This window comes from Parasteatoda tepidariorum, chromosome 4 (assembly GCF_043381705.1).
Source record: "Parasteatoda tepidariorum isolate YZ-2023 chromosome 4, CAS_Ptep_4.0, whole genome shotgun sequence".
NCBI lineage: Eukaryota > Metazoa > Arthropoda > Arachnida > Araneae > Theridiidae > Parasteatoda > Parasteatoda tepidariorum.
This window is the reverse complement of record NC_092207.1, coordinates 102,205,171-102,225,674: the sequence shown is the minus strand read 5'-3', so window position 1 is coordinate 102,225,674 and position 20,504 is coordinate 102,205,171. Positions and strand designations below refer to the sequence as shown.

The 20,504-nt window shown below is 30.8% G+C and overlaps 1 protein-coding gene across 1 annotated transcript in view; it reads right to left on the bottom strand.

Annotated features, from left to right (window-relative positions):
• Positions 1-310: 310 nt before the first annotated feature.
• LOC107442656 (limbic system-associated membrane protein) overlaps positions 311-20,504 on the bottom strand; it is a 54,307-nt gene continuing 34,113 nt past the window's right edge. The window contains exons 4-9 of the mRNA XM_071180292.1: positions 12,189-12,323; positions 11,183-11,326; positions 9,132-9,316; positions 7,153-7,249; positions 1,191-1,364; positions 311-706 (exon numbers count right to left, since the gene is read on the bottom strand). Of these exons, the coding sequence (XP_071036393.1) occupies positions 435-706; positions 1,191-1,364; positions 7,153-7,249; positions 9,132-9,316; positions 11,183-11,326; positions 12,189-12,323 (1,007 nt within the window). The 3' untranslated portion in view covers positions 311-434. The remainder of the gene's footprint in view (positions 707-1,190; positions 1,365-7,152; positions 7,250-9,131; positions 9,317-11,182; positions 11,327-12,188; positions 12,324-20,504) is intronic.

Sequence of the window (20,504 nt, the reverse complement as noted above, 5' to 3'; positions counted from 1 at the left end):
AATAATTTGAAATTTTATGGATGACTCTAGGTTTACCTAAACTCTATTTTTCTATACTGTTAAAGTTTTAACTACATATCTGGGTGAAAGAGAATTTGGTAAGAAGTATTTCTGCCATGGTATGGCATTCTCTTAATCATAGCATCAAAAGGTGTAGAAAAGTTAGAATTGCGACAACTCAAATGCAAGTCAACTCCGATTGCTGATAAAAAGCGGAACACTAAAAAAATGAAAATAGTTTTATACTTATTAAAGCCATCATAGTTTTATACTTATTAAAGCCATTTAATCTCACAAGGAGTGTGCCGACACTTAATGTTCGGCCTCAAAATACTTTGTATCACCCTGCAGAACATTTATAGAAGAGCTTCACGACCATCATCAACCACAATACATATCGCAGATAGAAAACACAAATTCTTCGCAGAAAATGTTCAACAACTTTGTAAAAAGAGAAATCGAAGCAATATAAATATGTAGAAGCTTAAGGGGAAGCCATTGATTGATGCACTCGTTATTTTCGACGATGTTGACGATGAATTTAAAGAAGATAGGCTATATCCGTCTACCACAGTTTCGGCAAGCAAACCTTTAGTCCTCTGAACAATAATGTTCGAATAATTGCTGTAACCAACAACATTCCGAACAGCTATTCGAATCGAATAGTCACTTTCTAAGCTAAGATCCTGTATGATGAATTCATCTCCTGAAAGAAAGAAAGAATGATTTCAAATAAAAATAATTTTCAATGTTGATTCATTCTCTATTTCAAAATTTATATTATGATGGAGAAGTTTATTAAAAGCATTAAATCATGCGTCTTATATGTGTATATATTAGGGCAGTCAGTTAGGCACTCATTGATGCACAGTCGTGCCCAACGTGTTAAAAAATTACCAAAACGATCTAGTACATAATTAACAAAGTGAACGGCAGTTACATAATAGATCCAATTTTATTACTAGAGTGTTTCCTACACTTCATTTTTAAAAAAATTTTTTAATTCTTAATAATTTCGTCACTTGTGAAACAATAACCCTAAATTTACTACATATACTAACAATCTGTAAAGAGACTTCATTAATCTGGATTCTTTGTATAGAGAAATGTTATGCATTCTCTAAATACATATATATTTGTATTTTAAAGCAAGCTGAAATACTTTATTATTTTTTTAACATGTATTTTACCTTCACTAGCTTGGCGGTATCGAGCCTGATACCAGTCCTTCTCTGACGAAAGTTTCCACTCAATTCTGTATCCTAAAATTGGCAGAAACTCAATGGGAGGTGGAGGTAGGAAATTCATTTTTAAAACTCCTGGTTCGTCACTTCTCACTTTCAAACTTGGAGGATCAGGATGAACTAAATACAAAAAAAAATATCCTTCAAAAAAGTATTTATGTAATGGGAAAATTACCCAACCTTTTTCTATACAATATTTAATAATATCCAACTTCTTGTGATTCTCTTTCTTTAATTTAAAACTCTAAAGACCAAAAAAAGTTCCGAGAAGAAAAAAATTTCGTTAAGAAGCTTAACATTTTGAATGCATTTCAAATGCATTTTTTTTTGTTTCAAATTTAATTTCTTAAAGGTACTTTGCGTTGAAAATAAAAAAAAAAGTAAATAGAAAATTTTATTTTTCACACTAACCCTTCGCTTTCTGATAACTTTTAATAATTAAGAGATAGTATTTTTAAAAAAATCAAACAATGTTGGATACTTGAAATTTTTATTTTTTAAAAATTTTCAGGATAAAAAACTGTATAGGATATGAGCTTCTTTGTGTAAAACTATTAGAGACACATTTTTTTCCGAAAAAAAATATGTTTTTTTTTTTTTGGAGAGGAGGAAGAGTAACCTCCAAGGTTAAAAGTAAACCTCTTCTGGAATTTTTAGAAAAATACATGAAATTACATGTGTGTAAATATTTTTTGTAAAATGTCTGAATTATGGCATCGACCATTATTTTGTGTTCTACTACCTTCATACTAATTATTAAGATATAAATACTTTCAGTGGACCTTTGCATCAAAAATCATTCGAAATCTAATTGTGCTAACACAAAGGCATATATTTCTATGTATGCATACCCAGGAGTAAAGATATTTGTGGTGTTAATTTGAGTGGTCTCAAAATTAACCTTAACAAAGCAAGAAAAGGAAATTTTACAAAACATTTAAGTTCATTAATTGCTTTCACCAGAACCAGACCAGTACAGCAAAAACAAAATCAATTTGCAGATCTATGGTTACTGATTGAATTTTCATATGAAATGGTTCTAAAGTCTGAGACTCATAACAGATTAACTGAATACGGAAAAAGTTATGGAAAAGCTGTAAATTGCTTTAAAGTATGTGATTTGCGCCTAATATGTATATTTGAAGGAACCCCCGAGAAGAGCTTCTGTCTCGTTCTAGAATTTACTGAGGAGGGTAAACCATACACCTTGGCAAGAGCACTCGCAGAAATAAAACCATTTCTTTTAACGATTCGGTAATCCTTGGGCTGTATTTCGTAAATTTTGTGAATCATTTCGTCACAAAATCACCAGATTTGAGATGAAACGCGAACTTTATGATAACANGCTGCGAATTTCATTTGATTCTGATGATTCCTTCATGGTGTTGCATTTTCTACAAACAGCAGTTTATGACGAAAATGTTTTCTTAAGTCGAAACCTCATTGCAGTGCATTGAGAAACATAGCCAACTAGAATGAAGACTTAGCGAGGGGAACGAGAATGATGAAATAGAACGATCGGCTATATGGTAGTCAGGGAGTTTTCCTCCTACCAGGAAGACCCCGGGTTCAAATCCCGTTTCTGTCAGTCCTTTTATGGTTGTTGGGTGGCGGTCCGGAATAAGTGATCAACAATATATGACAACACCTGTTAAACACAATGCGGTATCAAAAAATTAGATTGACGAAGTATTTTCATTACTTTTGATGAAATTTGTTTCCATGAAGAAGTGATGATTGTTATTTCGTCACTTTGATAAAATGTTCATTCATAGCATTTATCAGAAAGCGGTTGGGGTAAGTTTTCACACTGATTCGAATAAAATCACATCAGAATCAATGCATTTAATAGTTAAGGAGTTATTTAAGTTTTAAATAGAAAAAGGGCAAATTCTGACTCATACATATTTATGCGTCTGATATATCTATCCAAGCAAGTAAGATATTGGTTCCAAAATATTTTTTAATCAATCAATAGAATCACTTCACTTTAACAGTTTAAAAATTATACAAGATTTCAGTTTTGTACGTTTAAAAGTTTAAAAACTACAGTTATGTATGTTTTTGCACTTACTGACTTATTCAACTTTCATACTGTTATTGAGCACAGCGTTCCAATCAATTGTTTAACCAATACACTGGACCTTAGTCACCTGGGAGAAAGGTATCTGGGACTCAGAATTTGCTCCCTTTCTTTGTAAAACTTAAATAATGTTTTAGATATATCGACTTGGATCAGAGCACTTAAAAGTGGCTGCACATTGAGTTCCACTAACCAAACTAACCACCCAATTTTTCGGAGGTTTTTTTTTATCTCTAATACACATCTAAAGTCTGATTTTTTTTGGAGAATTGAAGCAAACTTGATCGAGACTTTAATGTTGCTATTCATGTTCACATATTTCATTCAACGCCTCTCCACAGGATTTTGATATTGTGCAGAGAACTAATGTGCTATTTAATACCATAAAGTCGTGCAGCATTGGCTAAGGACACAAGAACTAAAATGAAGGATTTCAAAGTTGAAAGACAACCTAATGCATGCAACCTAAGAAATTAGTTGCCAACAATTAACCACCTGTTATGGAACAGAATAGTCTTCTGCCTCAAGTCTACTGAACGATGCCTCCCAGATGATTACTCTTGAAATGTACTGCAGACTTTAATAGGAATTTGTTGAGAAAAGACCAAATGTTCTACTACCAGATTATTCTGAAATCAATTCTTGCGTTGCCCTTATGCTGCAAGACTTAAAGGAAGATGGTATTAAATCACTTATCAATGCGAATTAGAGAAATTCCGAAGTTTCCCTTCCAGGCTATGGAAAGGTGACTGGGCTTCGAATAAAATAAGTAAACATGAGGCTAGAGATAGATATATCCGAGTTAATCCTTATTTCTCCAAAAAAAAAAATCAGACTATAAATGTGTAGTAGATGTAAAAAAAGGAGCTTATCAATACCGAAGATTTCTACTTCATTGAAAATTATTGTAGATAGTTGTAAATGTAATAAAAAAACACATAAAAAACCGGCGGTGTGCAGGTCATCTTCACGTAGTGATTTCTGATCTAACATAAAGAATGAAGTAAAAATTACGAAATATTGGAAAGCCTATGTCTTTTTCTAAAGCGTTGTGTGAACGAAAAAAATAAAATTATTTATCAGAATTTAATATATTTAGATTATGATAATATATTTAGATTAGATTTAATATATATATTTAGATCAGAATTTAATATATTTAGATTATATTTAGATTACTATAAAAGAATTATAAAAAGGTAAAGCATGTTTATTTCAGAACATTTAGCCTATCTTAAAAAATTAAAATGGGGGTGATTTTTTCCAATTTTCATTAATTTTAAGCTCGATGCGCTAATGAAAAACATGAAAAATTTTATGTCGTTTTTTTCATTTACGATAGGCAACTTTTCCGCACTGAAGCGTTTCGAAATTGCAAAATTCACTTTTTTTTCAGCCCACTCACTCTCCTGTACATGATATACCATTGGATTATTTAGATGGAATTCCTTGAAGTGTTTTTTTTATTAGGGCACAATTCAATTTTTAAAAATCTAGTTGAAAACTACTTATTTTAAAGTTTTCAATGCAGCATTGCTGCATTAACACAATAATGTTATCTCATAATCACCACTTTTGACCATCATTTTCATCGTCAGTCTCTTATTTTAAAATATTTTTGGCATCAAAATTTTTCGGATTTATTGTTTAACTTTTTATACCAAATAGTTTGAAATAAATCATCTTAATTTACAAAAATAGAAGTTAAAAAAATGTTTTAAAAAAAGAAATAAAAAGGATTTGTATCTCAATACATGTATATTTTATTCCTACAATTATTTTAACTTCTCTAAAATTTTACTTTACTTTTTTTAATTTTTAGCTGCTATTTAGTACAATAAATCCATCATCACAAGTTTAAAAATAAAATAAAATAAAAAAGTTATTCATATTATGTGTCATTTTAAGCAATAAATTAATAGGTTATTAATTAAATTTAAAATAAGTTAGGCAATGAAAACTAAAAATATGTTGCATTCCATTGAAATCTCTTAAGAAGCTATAACATATTTGCAAAATATATTAAAATTTAATATAGTTAAAATTTTATTGAAATCGAATGAAGCTAGAATTCCGCAATTATTGTTTGATTCAAAACATAAGGTTTAAGTTATGTTATGTTAAACTATGTTTATGTTTTATGAAACATATATAAAATAGAATTTAGGCTAATTACACTTCCTTTTATTAATTTAAATTTTCATATAGTTGCTTTTCTATAAAAACACTATAAACAACCTTGAAATACTCTTCGTAATAGGTTAGAGAAAAATCAAAATTGTCAAAATTATTTTTCGATCAAAATTTCTTATAGATTTTCATCATCAAAAATATCAATACCAATAAAACATAATTTTCAATTTGGCTACAATTTATTTCCATTTTGTTCAGATGAGAACTATGGATATGCTAATAAGAATAATCTTCCATTAATTTAAATGAGTTAAAAGATCTCTGATTTTAATTGTTGAACTCCCGTGTGGCCTAGTCAGATGAATTAATAATGATTATTCGTAATTGCATTTTCGCTATCCAAAAATAATAATGACAGAAAATTGTTGTAAAAGAGTACTTTAATAGAAATGTTTCTCGAACAACCATATTTGTCAAAATCATTACTGCATCTTCATATCAATTACTTTGTCATTATTAGTTTTTGAGAAATTCCTTTTCCCTTGAAACGTTTCAGAAACAATTAACTGTGCTTTTTTAACGTTTTGAATGTATTATTTTCAAGTGTTTCGCAGAATTGTAAATTTATTTTACTATACATATTTTATGGGAAGGAAATAAACTTCGTTATAACATATTGTGCTATATCATTTATCTATTTAATCATGGAACCTTGCAATTATGTATATGAGAAACACAAGTTGATAATTAGTGAAATATACTATCATAATTATTTTTTTCTAGTATCAAAAACGTGACGGACGCAGTATTTTTTCTTGATAAATTTCTTTGAACTCTATAAGTGTAATTCATTTGTAAATTGATTTAATGATTTATACTTCTTAAATTATCGCAAATAAAAAAGCGTAAAAAATTGAATTTTTTAATACTATATTCGGAACTATTAGCTACACTGTAAAGAATTCCGGATCAAATCACGCTATAAAGTACAGGCACTTTGGGGAATCATCCGTAAAACCCATTTTTACAGTAATATTTGTTTCATTAGAGTGATTCGGCGATTTTACGGTGATTATTAATGTAAAAATAACGGTATTTCAGACTTTTTATTTCGAAACATGTTCTAGTAAAAATGAACTTTTCGGAAAAGAGGACTGAGACTCTGAGTGCCGGTACTTCTTACTTTTTTCGGAATTTGATTCGGAATTTTTTTGAGACAGGCTATCATCGATTAAAATGAAATAAATTAACGCAAATATTTAAAGGGAATAAAACAAATCATGCTTTGAATGCTATTCAATTAAAAACTGAAAATTATTTCCAAATTAGATTATAAAATTTGGAAGAGCTGATTATCCCATATGTCCGTATCTTTTGGAGTCATTGAAAGATTTAACAGAATTTCTCTCCCATAAAGAGGAGGTGGGTCAGTGATGAACAAGACATGCATGTCCGGATGTTTGATTTTATAATTTATGTTCAAAATTTTAAAGTTCAAGATAGGATAACTAAGAGATGCATAACAGCTACACTAGCGAAGAAATAAAAATATTTAATACTTTTATATGACTCAAAATTAAATTGTTTGACATGATTAAGTTTTTTAAAATTTATCAAAGATTTTGCCAAATTTTATTAATTTCTGTAAAGTTATCGAATAGATAAAAAAAATGAAAGACTTAGTTTACTTACTTCCTTCGATCAAATTAATGATTCTCTTTATTTCTCCCATATTATTACTGACAACACATTGATAGCTTCCGAAAACAGACGAATCCTTTATGCTGACCTGAAACAAAACCAATTTTTTTAATGTATTATATTCCATGAACAGAATAAAAAGCAATTATATTGATTTGATTTATTCAACAATTTAATGAATCTCCAGAAAGGTTAGATCTAGGAATGAATATTTGAAAATAAAGGCTTAAATTCCTACCTTTTAGATAAAATTATAATAATTTCTATTTAATTTTAAATGTTAATCCGAAAATATTATTCGATTGATTTTTCAGTTTTATCATTTATAGACTACATAAATACCTTATTCTTTCCATCAGTAAAATTATATTAATTTTCAAACAGTGTTGCAACTTAAAAAAAAGGACCATGAACTGCCGAAAAAGGTATGGTCAAAATTATCAGAATTCGGTAAAATGTGACGTTTTTATGTGACGTTGCTCTATTGGAACACCTAAGAAAATCGAATTTTAACAAAAGCTCTCTGGGGATGATTTTGGCAAAATTAACAATAAAATAGGGTGTTATAGTATATGTGGTAAAATTTGATGAATGTTTTAAAATTTGGTAATTTTATCACGATACCTTAAAACATGGCATACGAACTATATTCGGATAAATTTACTTTTCAGTTTTGTATTTTTCAATAAATGCTTAATAATAAGAACTATACATCTGAAAATTGGATTTAGCGGTAAACCGTTACCATATGAACGGAAAGTTTACCAAATGAATGGTTGAAATACCGTATTTTAGTTTTTATTACCAGAATTATGGTTTGCTTTTTTACCAGAAATGCCATTACTATACAGTAAAGTTAATTGTGACAGAATTATTTTTGTCCGTGCACACTTAAATATCCACCTTTTGGTTTAAATTATAAAAATGTGCATTTAATTTATCTGAAAATATTACTTAATTCATGTTTTAGTTTTATCATTCATTAACTATGTAATTTAATTATTTTTCACATCAGTAAAATTATCTTAATTTTTTAACCGAGTTACAATTTAAAGAAATTCCCAAATAAGCACCATGCTTTTCAATGCATAATTTCGGTGAAAATTTGAACAATTTAATTTACGGATATAATTTTGTTACATACTTTTATCCTAATTACTAACATTCAGTTTCTAGAGCTTTAGAATTTAAATAAAAAAGTACTAATATCGCAATATTTTTATAAGCACTGTTTAATTCAACACATTATCTAACATTTCTGTAGTGTTGTTGTTGTCATTTGTCAGTAAGGCAAAGGGAGTGCGCTTTTTCTAGTTTTCCAGTGACGCCCTCTAAGGTCAAGAATTCGACTTCTGCCCCCTACACACATACATCTGAACCCGTTTATAGGTCGGGCCCATTCATACATCTATTCATTCATCCACAAATCGTAATTTTGACCTAAACCAGTGAACAATCAATCTCCTATTCGGTATGATTTTTTTACTGGGGCATGAAGGAATTCGTGACCCGACAGATTTAACATGCAACAGTCACCACTTATTACACGGGGAGTCTTCGTCCGGCGGAAATCGAACTCATGACCCTTGTGGACATGGACCATACCCGGCTATCCCGGCCCATCTATCATTTCTCCTGAAGTGAAATAAAATCTGAAGCATTTATTTCATGGTGATATTGGCTCAAGTTTCTAAAGAAAGGAAAAAATAATTTATTTCTATTGGACAAATCAATTAATTTTCTTAAGTCAAATTCATTCTTTGTTTTGATCCATATCTATAATGTTCGTCAAAGGTTGGTGAGGTTGTGAAATAAAATGATTTTTACTATAAATAAGATTTTAATTATTTTAGAGGAAAAACTATCTATTTAGAAAATAAATAATTAAACTTCCCGATAAAGAATGCAAGCACAGAAGCCGACAATTGTTTCAAAACTTTCTTTGTATGTGAATGCTGACATATAATTACTTGAAGGATACTTTTCCATTTTTTGTTTATTAGTCTATATATTTTACTGTTGCCAAGCAACGCTCTTTCTCGAAACCATTCGAACACTGGAGGAGGTTGTGAATGTGCAGCACAAGTCAAATTAGAACTGGATCCAATGGTACCATGGGTTATCTCCATCTGATGGATGTGCCAAACAGGCCTATCTGTGAAAAATGAGTCAATATAATATATACTATTACTTACTACAGTTTCAATTAAAATGCTTATTAACAATCACCAACAATGACTAGAAGTAATCTTGACTGCATTTTTAAATACTGGCCAAAGTTTTAAAAAAAATTCCAAATGCTAAAAAATGAAAATTTAGAAGAATTCTATTGAAAGAAATTAAAAAAGTAAGACATTTTTGTTCAGAAAAAAATGATAATAAGTGTTATAAACTGCTGCTTATATACTGTTAAAAATGTCTAATTTATAGGGAAAAAAACTGTCAGCTAATATTTCAATATAAAATATTTTATTTCGCAGAATAACGGATGTCAGTTTTTTAAGCAGATACGTAAAGTTATTTTATCAAATAAACTTCGTTATTTCAACAAAAAATATCTGTTACTTTATTAAAAGAAAATTATAAAATAATATGTGATGGATGCGGGCCGAGATTCGCATAAGAAATCAAAGACAGATAATATTACCCTTATAAACTAAGTCCACCCTTGTAAAAATGTCTTTAAACTTCATTCACCGAAAAATTATATCTAAAGGCTAATAATAATCAAATAGAGTATCAATTCGGCAATAAAGTCGAATCATTTATACGCTGCTCAAAACCATAAACTAATGTTTCGAAAAGTAATAGCAAGTATAGAAAATAATCGCAAATGATTTGAAAAAAGATGAAGTTATCTTACGGTAAGCAAAACTACGTGGCAAAAACTAAAATTTGAGTTGACAGTTTTAATTCGTTTATAAAAAACAGTTTTAAAGCGTCAAATAAACGGTCTTTTAAAGATGGAAATCTTTCGCAATGATTAAAAATCTGTATTTGTCTTCAAACAGTTCTTTCACTGTGAAATATAAGTTTTTTTTCGTAGAATTTATAGTTATTTTTTACAATGTAAGAGACCCTCCATTTAAATCGTCCTTCAAATGGCACATAAGAGTTCTGTCACATAAAAGTGAGTAGAAATTGTTTTAGGATTCAAAGAGATTATTAATAAACTACTATTGATATATTAAAAAGTACTTTTTATGACTTTCTTTGTCTAAATGCACAAAAGAAAACCTTTTTTAACTCCTTTGAGTCTGGGGGGCTGTCTAGTTAAGCGATCCACTTTATCATCAAAAGAAATATTTATCTTTACAAGTTAAATGAACTAGAGAATGCATCAACCAAATTCAAGATTTATAATAATCATAAATAATTTAAAAAATCACACTTGCACCTTCATACGGAAAAAAAATTCAACAATGATAAGTATACTTTTATGATATCTGTTAACTTTACTTTTACTCAATTTACACTTTTACTCAAAATCATTAATTAATATCATTAGTCATTAGTTATGTACTGGAATTCGTTACTTTTTAAGAGAAGAATTTCCACGCCGGCAAAAAAAAGTATGGCCAAAATTACTAAAATGTGGTAAAATGTACCGTGTTTCTGACTTTATGGGTACACCTAAAATCTCGGTAATTCTTACCGAAGCGCTTTGGTTATGATTTTGGTAAAACTAACAATAAAATATAACATGAGTAAAAATTTCTTAAATGTGGTAAAACTTAGTAATTTTATTATGATACCTTGGAGCAGGGCATAAAAACCATTCTTTTCGGTTCTATTAGCGTTTGTATTTTTTTACTAATTGGGAAGTAATAAGTACTATAATTTTCAAAACCGGAATTAGTTCAGTAAATTTAGCAAACCACCACATGAACGGAAAAATTACCAAACGATAAATACTCCCTATTTTTGTTTTATTAATCAGAGTGATGGTTTTTTTACCAGAATGTTTTTTCCGCGTATTTGAATAAATGAACTATTGAAGGGTGACCAAAGCAAACCGTACATTGAACATAAAGTGTGATGTCCTTATCTTTCATTTGAGAACTATGAGGTGTGACAACGAAAGCTCGACACGTATATTTCCCATAATCTGAGGGTCGTAGACTACGAATGTGAAGACCATCATCACTCATTGTGTATCTTGAACCTAGAAGAAATATAATTAATTCTTTGAAAACCATAATTATTTTAACCTCTTAATCGTTCTAAATTTTATCTGGGATCCATATTTCGGATTAAATAATTAGAAAAAAGGAAATGTAAAAATATATAAGAGTTCTGGATAATTAAAAAGATGATTAAATCATATTTTTAATGAATCTACTTTTTTTACTTAAATAATTATATGGAAAGATAAAAAAATAAAAAAATTTCAATTTAGATTGTTACTTCTAAGTGGAAACAAAATAATTACATTTTGTAAACTTGGTTGCAACTCATTTAATTTTCGGAAATGTTATCATTTCATATAAAAACGAAGTTGTTTATTTATCATTCATTTGTTCTTCATATAACCTATTTAACTATGAAGAAGACTTTTAAATATTTGAACCAAATGTTCTTCAAAAACGTGCCAGAAACATAACTTTTCTACGATTTGAAACGTTTTAAGTGTTTCAAAATATCCTATAAGTGTTTTCTATTTGCTGCAAATTTTTATTTGTAATACAAAAATCTCCACTTTTCGGCCTCATCTATCGAAACCCTTTTTTCAAGTTTAAAAACTTATTTTTAACGCATCACAAATCCTTTCATTTGTTACCAAATCATTGAATTTTCATACAATACTACCAGATGGTTTCTCAACATAAACTATCTTAAGATTTTCAACAGTTAGATACATTTCTGAAGCATGAATGCACCGTAAATGAGACATACTTTATGGGCTGGATATTTTTACACTTTTACAATTTAGGCGCCTGTCAGTAGTTTTATGTTGGATAGATAAAATTTATAACTGAAGAATTGGCTTATTCTTGATAAGGTATAAACAGGCGGAAAATACTTACTATCTAAAATAAGAGTTCCATTAACATACCACGAAATTATAGCAGTTGGATCAGATCTTACATTACAGGTAACTGTAAGGTCTTCACCTTCCTTACCATGCTGTTGCTCAGGTGTACCCCAGAATGCAATGGAAACTGAAAGAATTGTATAATATTACACTGCTCGAAGTACAACATTTTATACAAAAATTCCACATTAATTTTTCGTATGGGTCAGTTATAAATTTTCAAAGACTCATGAACAAGTTCCTAGACAAAAATCTATACCTGGGGTCCCAAAAGTAACCAATGACTTGGAAAACCAATTAAAGAAAAACGGATTGAAATGTCCTGCGTTTACTTAAGAGATAAAATATTTAGTCGCATCAAAACTTTAAATTTAGTAAAAAATTTCCTCAATGGATGACGCATAGTGCTTGAAGAAATGTAAAATTTCTATCAGCATTATTACTATCTAGCTATTCGTCTAGAAATTTAAGGTGTTTTATTTTATATAAAATATAGTTAAAGTAAAATTATACTTTAAAAAAATATGAAGAAAGAATAAGATAAAAGTATGTAATTAAATAATTATATTGTATCTAAAAATGTATAGAAATTTATCAAAATTTTATATTATATTGGCTTCTGTTGATCTGCCGCTGTAAATATTATCCCCCAAAAAGTATTTTATTTTATTTAATAACCATCGTTGAAAAGCTGACCCAACTTTGAGTTCAAGACTACTAATGTTCAACTCCGTGGCCTTGTAATTTTGAGCTCATTCCAGAAGACAAGGAAACTCCCGGATCAGGTATTGGGAGAAATTTGCCTTCGTGGAGAACTTTTTTTTAATTGAACTAACCTGCATTTGCGCTACATAGAGAAGAAAACCACGGAAAACTTCCATGGTTTGTTGGTGTCAAGGGGACTCTAATCCAATATCTGTCTACCACTGAGAATATTTTGCAACCGCACTGTGGTTGGAGCGAGCCGGGTGCGGAATTTGTATCGCTGGGATTCGAACCCGGCTCTCCTCATTGGAAGATAAACGCTCTACCCCCTGAGCGACCATGGTTCATCCCAGAAAGTATTTGGAAAACCATTCCTATTGGCAGAGGAGAAATTTTTCATACAAATATTTGTGGAATCACCCGTTTCCTTTTCAAACAAAAGTTTATAAACGTATTGGTTGAGGAATATATAGATAGCGATGGTCGTTGTACCCCATAAATAGGTGATCTAACTCGAACTATATATTCTTATTGGGGGTCTGGTGAGGCCAATTCCTTCGGCTGATAAAATTTTTGCCATGCTAATTCAAGGTGGACGTGACAGTTAGCGTTATCGTCCAACAAGTAACAGGGGTTCAACCGTCCAAATTGTCACAGCGTGGTATGCGTGGTTGTTGACGTGTTAATTGATGTTTCCCCTTGTAATTAAAATTGGTGTCTCAAGGTCGTCTACCTTCGTCATCTTGGTAACGATATGACAGGCGTTACTCTTTTTATTCACACGGCCGTTAAGGATATACCTCATTACAGAATTATAACGAATCAAGATATACTAAGAAACAGTTCCTTTTATATATATATATATATAACAACTTTATTCAACAACCACAGACCAACCATTCAACAACATGACCAGGACTCAAGCCTTCGCAGAGTGCGGTTGTGCTATAACCAGCTCTGTGCGAATCATGTCTCATCGAACTGCCCGCCGCGGGAAGGTTAGCCCTCGCGGGCGCTCACGGACCTCATCTACTGATGTTGCACCTAAGTTAGATAAACGGTTTCTACCGCCTAGTGATTATGACTCCTACCAGATTAAAGATAATTGATTGAACATCATATACGTAAAGACTTTCCTCGAAACGAAGGATCGATATTATTTGGGTATCGCCGGTGGAGCCTTTCATGCCATTCAAACCCTAAATGCCAGACCGAAGAAGCCGAGGCAGAATTACTCCCCCCTGAGCCAATGGAATCTGAAATGATGCCTAATCCAATAGAGCCAACAAAGCCAGAGCAGCCTGTTCCTACACCTCCAGCTGAGATCACTGCTAGTAATCCCACTGAACAACAGCCTGAGCCAACAGAACAAGAAAAAGAGACACAGAAAGAGGACACCGAACCTCCAAAAAAGAAGAAGAAAAGGAAGAAGAAAAATCCTCCTTCAGAACCCTCAGAAAGCATCCCACCTGCAACCAGCATCCACGAACCTGTAGTCTCACCTGCAGCCCATTCAGCAGAAGAGATCACAGTTCATAAACAGACTGATAAACTGCATAAGATCAACAGAAAACTTAAATTTCTCATAAAAGGACTATCAGAAGATTCCAAAACAGAGACTTTGGAGAAAGAACTCATAGCTATTGGTCGACGGCCAATCAGAGTTGAACAACTGAAGAAGAGGCGGGGCGAAGGATACAAGCTCTTCCCCCTTTTTCTGATCATACTGCCAGATAGCCCAGAGAACATGGATTTTCTCAACACCAAAGAGATTCTATCATCTGAAGTCCAGATAGAGCGATTTAGAGGAGGTCGTTTTGACATACAGTGCTATCGATGCCAAAAATTTGGCCATACACAAAAGAACTGCTCATCTGATCCAGCCTGCATGAAATGTGCGGGTGATCATATCACATACAAGCGCACTAAACTAAGAAGCCTGCCTGCTACTTGCATTAACTGCAAGGGAGAGCATCCCGCCTGTTTTACAGGCTGTGTTGCGAGACCAAGACGAAAGCCACTTCAAAAGAATGGAGAGCACAGGAGTGCTACCTAAACTGCAGGGGAGGGGGAAAGATGGGCGCACGATGAGCCCACTTAAAGCTTAAGGAGGGGGGAATTTTTACACTAAATAAAATGAATAGTTTGGGGGGGGGAATTTAGACCAGAGAATTTTTTTTAAGTACATAAATAAAAGAAGCAACAGGCCATTTTCAGGGCTTTTTGGGAGGGGGATGAATGTGCCCAAGATCTCGGAGGGGAACAAAACGAGGAGCCGTTCCCTCTTACCAGAAACAAGTCAAAGTGACATCACTTCTATCCACCAGGCCAACTACTCTTCCAAGCCACCTTCAAAAATTTTTCCTAAGGACATTATTCTAGGTGCCCACGGGCACTATCTTCGATGAAGCAGTGAAGTGTCCGCTTCGCGAACAGGTACTGCATATACAACTTTAGTTCAAGTTCAACAACCACAGATAAAGTAACAAAATTAAAGTACCCGTCATGGGTTAGTAACAACCTCAAATTCAGAAACAAAATCTATCTTCTCAAAAATCAACAACTCTCTCCTTCAAAATATTGTACTTTTAATTTATCTCGTTATTTGTCTTGTTTCTTTTGTCCATGCTTTTGCTAGCCAGAGATTTTCTTAAAAATAATCTTAAACTTTATAACTCCTCTCCCCTTGAAGGAACTTTTCCATAGAAAATAAATGAAAAGTTATTTATAAGCTTATTTGTGTACTTCATACAATTTTTATATAGGAAGTGATGTACAATATTTAACTTTAAACTCAAAATTACTAAATTATTTTTAGACTTTTGTAGTAAACATTAGTAGACAATTCACTTGTAACTCAATTTAGATATCAAATTAAAAATTCAAACTAAATTTTGGAATGCAAATAAATACTATAATTTAACTTCACGCATAAATATATTACAAAAGAAATATACCTATTTACACGTATGCAACAATATCTAAAGACTGAAGCTAACTGGAGCTTTTTCTTTATCAGAATGCTTATTTTCATCTTGATGTCACTAGTTTTAAAACCAAATAAAATACTTAACACTTTTAAATTTCGCATAATTAGATCCTAACACAATCTTATTAATATTTATATGCATAACTTGAAAAAACATAATTTAAGAACACTAGCAGTTTTCTCTACAATCAAATTCGCTTAACACTAATATTTCATTTTCAAGTAACATTTTTTAAACACTTTCTCAAGCTAAATTTTGACTGGCTGAATTTCAAAAGCTTCAATATTTTTCTTATTTTTTCTATGACTAGCATAATTTAACTTTAGTTCAAACTTCAATAATAAACTGATTTCTGTGCGAGTTTTTTTTTTTTTTTTTTTAGTAAATCAAGCATATGAATAAGAAAATAAGACTAAACTGTACAAAACATCACAGCTTACTATTTATAATTAAGAAAACAATGTTTAAAACAAACTAAAGAAATAAGAAAACAATCTTATAATTTAAATAGAAATCATTTGAAGTGAAATAATTAACTTTCTTTTAGTTTAGTTTAAGAATAATAAGCCTAAATTTCAGTTGTCTTAAGTCTTTTCTTTTTTTCTCTTTTTTTGGCGATTTGATAAATTCACGTTTTCTCTTAAAACAACAGTCAAATGCAACTGGCGAATTTTGAGATGACATGACTTCTATTGTAGATTTTAATATTTTTTTTACCAGTCTTTGAATGTTGTTCTTTGAATGTTATCTTGAGTGAATGCTTGGCTTTGGTTTCAGAATCAGGTCCCAAATTAAGAATATAGTTTTCTTTATCAAGCCCCACTCTATAAGGGAATGTTTATCATATTTTGCAATAGAATTTGCTTTTTCTTTTTAGAAATATGGTTTACTGGTATTTCTCTGCCATTTTTCTTTTCTTTTTTCTAGATTTCCAATTCTAAGATCCTATTTCAGCAATTATCTCCAACTTTTCCTTCGCTATCTCCACAATTCTTTTCCTAAACCTCCAGTCCCACTAATTAATTTTCTGGCAAGTTTTACCAATTCTGCCAAGTACACTGGATTTCTGTTTCTTGCTCCAAAAACAGGACTTTTCTTTTAATCTTACTTTATTAGCACGGTAATTTTTCCAATATGGTAGATATCTCTTGCACTTATACTCTTTGGTTCGATGATCAAAATTACATTTGACTCTTAAAATTTTCCTTTTTACTTTTATCCGCAATAAATTTCCTCGAAATCGATTCTTTTTTTGTTTCAGTCGTGTGTGAATAAATTTGTGATCAAAATTATTTGGCGATCATTTTAGTTTAACTCTTTGCTTGGCACTAATTCTATCAAAGTACTTTTTTCTTTTCCTTTTGACATTGACTCTTCGCAATTTGATCATTTTCCGGGCACTTCCATTCTTAACAAAGTTCTTCTTAGGAAAGAATTTTACCTGTTTTGCTGACGTTTCCTTTCTTGAGCAAAATTGTTCATTCCTCTACGGTAAGTTAACCACTTGGTTTCAATTTTATCTTCATTACTGTTCCAATCTCTTTTACTTGAAAATCTTTTCCATTTCACTGTGATTAATGCCTTACTTCCCATTTTGTCACCAACAATACCTGGCAAACTTTGCTACCTTTATTAGAATCAATCTCCATCACTTCTTCCATAACTGATGATTCAGTACTAATATCTTACTTCCGAAATTCTTTTAATTCTTACATTTACTCCTTTCTGATAAACATTTTCATTTTCAACCATTACACAATTTTTCGACGAAAAAGTGTCTGCATACGATACTTCTTTCTCGCATTCTGGAAGTGCTATTTCTTCTTCTACAATTTCTACCACAAAACTGACTCGATTGACTTGGCAATCATCTTTTTCTTCATTTTTCATCACAACTTTTCCCTGAATGACTACCACCTTTACTATCTCTCTAGAAACTCCGCCGATTAATTCGTTTTTCTTTTTTTCTTTTTTTTTTTTTTTTGGTGCTGCAGCTTTTATTTCTGTGTTTTAAGGAATACATGGAATAACTTCCAACATCATATCTTTTTCTGCTCCTACTTTTTAATTGCGTTCCTTCCGATCCTCTATAAAGATATTTCTAACACTTCCCACAATACTTTCATCAAATTTTTCGATTTCTTTACGAAAGTATGTTTTATTTCTTATTATTTTATACGCCTTGTAATTTGGAGAACTCCAATTAGATACTTTTTTGAAAATATTTTCTTCCTAATCAATAATTACTTTCTTATTTACTTTAGTAATTGGTTCCATTTCTTCAGGTACAACTGTTGGCGAGACTATTATTTTTTTTAAGTCGATTGGCTACTTTCAGAATAACTGTTGGTAACATTTCCAGACTTAGTGCCATTTAATTTACCAATATCAAACCAACTTGACTCTGTGTCCTTCGTTTCAACTGATGTTTCAATATAAGAATTTGGTACTTTTCGGGAAACATTTGGCGATATATTTTTTTAGTTGGATTGGTGGTTACTATATTTATAACTTCTATCATAATTCCCTTTTCTATAATTCAAATCTCGATGTTTACAGTATTTCTTAATGTTCTAATGTAATTTCTTAATGCCTTAATGTAATTTCTTAATGTTTACAGTATTTCTTAGTTATTTGTCCTATTTCTCCACAATGGAAACATTCACGCTCAGATCTATATTTCTTCCCAATACTTGGAGAATTCCATTTCACATTTAACTTTTCTAACTGGAACTTGTTATTACAGGGAATATCTTGTGAATCATACTGAAAAATTGATAATGAGATTTTCGTTTTATTAATCATGATCCTCGTCATAAATTTCTGGCATTTCAGCGGGAATAAGTAGTAAAGTACACGAAAACCAGAGATCAAAATTCACCTTAAATCTCTTTCTGTTCAAAGAGTTCGAAGTACCATCGAATTCCACACTTTTTGGCGTCAATTTTAAACATATCATTCACAAATGTTATGGTCGATTCCGGAGGAGATACAATCTGGCTCAAAGGTTTACTTCTATCCAGTTTTTCATCCTTCCTAGGTTTAGATTCTGATTTCCTGTAATATCTTTTCCAACAATCATTTGTAAGTACATCACATTATTTCCTTTTTGAACAGGAAAGCTATAATGATAGTTCCCGCACGCTTCAAGCCTAAAACATTTCTGGAACTGATCCCGACGCTGCCACCAATTGAATATAGCTGTAACGCATCAAGCTATAATAAGAAACAGTTATCTTTTTTTTATAAAAAAAGACACATTTACTTAATAACCACACATGAAGTAACAAAATTAAAGTACCATTAACTGCTTAGTAATAACCTAAAATATAGAAAAGCCTGTAACAGGTTAGTATATATCTCAAAATCAAAAAGCAAAAACTATATCCTCAAAAATCAACAACTCTCTGGCGTTCCATCATAATTTCGTGTTTTTAAACTTATCTCGTTATATGCTTTGTTTCCTTTATCCATGCTTTTGCTAGCCAGAGATTTTTTCAATAATTTCAGACTTTATATTATTACAATAATAACAAATTTTGTGGATGGTAACGGAGAGGAGAAATCACGCAACCTTGAAATGCCTAATCTATTTACAAAGATTATAAAAAAATAATTTATTATTTTCATAATCATTTTTTTACCAAGCAAAAATAATAGAAAAATAAAAAATCGAGACTGAATCAAAAAGAAAAAAAAACTGTGCGTACACTTGTTAAAAAAACAATTGATGGTCGTACAATATTTTGCGCTTTTAAAAAAATTACTGATGAAACTTTCTACGAAATGTCTGTTACATTGAAAGAAATATTAAGAAGGAAATATTAATTATAGTAATATAAAATATTTTTCTGAAATTACTGTTATTGTTTTGAAGTAGCTATTTTTCTGAGCAGTAATTACTCATCAGTCTATTCAATTTCTGAATTAACAAATGAAATATATTACGAATAAACATACAGAAATTATGAAAGAAAAGAAGATTATATATTTAAAAAATGGCATACTTGAAAAATAAAGGTTCATTTTATTTAAGATTGGAAATTTGATTCTTAATCCAATTACATAATTTAAATGTGAATAGCCAACATGTTAAGTAATAAGACAATAAAAATATTGCAGATATTATTTCCTCTATCACTTTAACATGAAATCTTTATCCCAAATCAATCAGTTTATTGATATTCTATTACTATTCTTTCGGAATTAGCAAAATCATAAAACTGGACTAAAAATGCTCTTTGAGATAGCGTGCCAGAGGTGTTTTTGACAGCGAAACAATTAAACTAATTAACTTTCGTGAGCCATTCTTGTGTTTAATTAAAATTCTTCCGTTGCCTTTCCCTCATTAGATTCGTTCGTTAGAATAAATGCTTTTCTAGTTGCCCCCATCATATATATCTTTAACTATTAATTACATTTCTTAGTTTGCTAAATAAAGGAGACTTCTCGCTCAAAATGAGATCCTGATTTGGAAACATTTGGTCTTATCAGATGTTTCCTGTATTAGAGTAAATTGAAAAACATAAATTCATTCGTTTCGTGTAGGGCTGGACGATATAAAACTTAGACAATATTTCAAAAAGAATTCTCATAATACATCGGGAATCTTT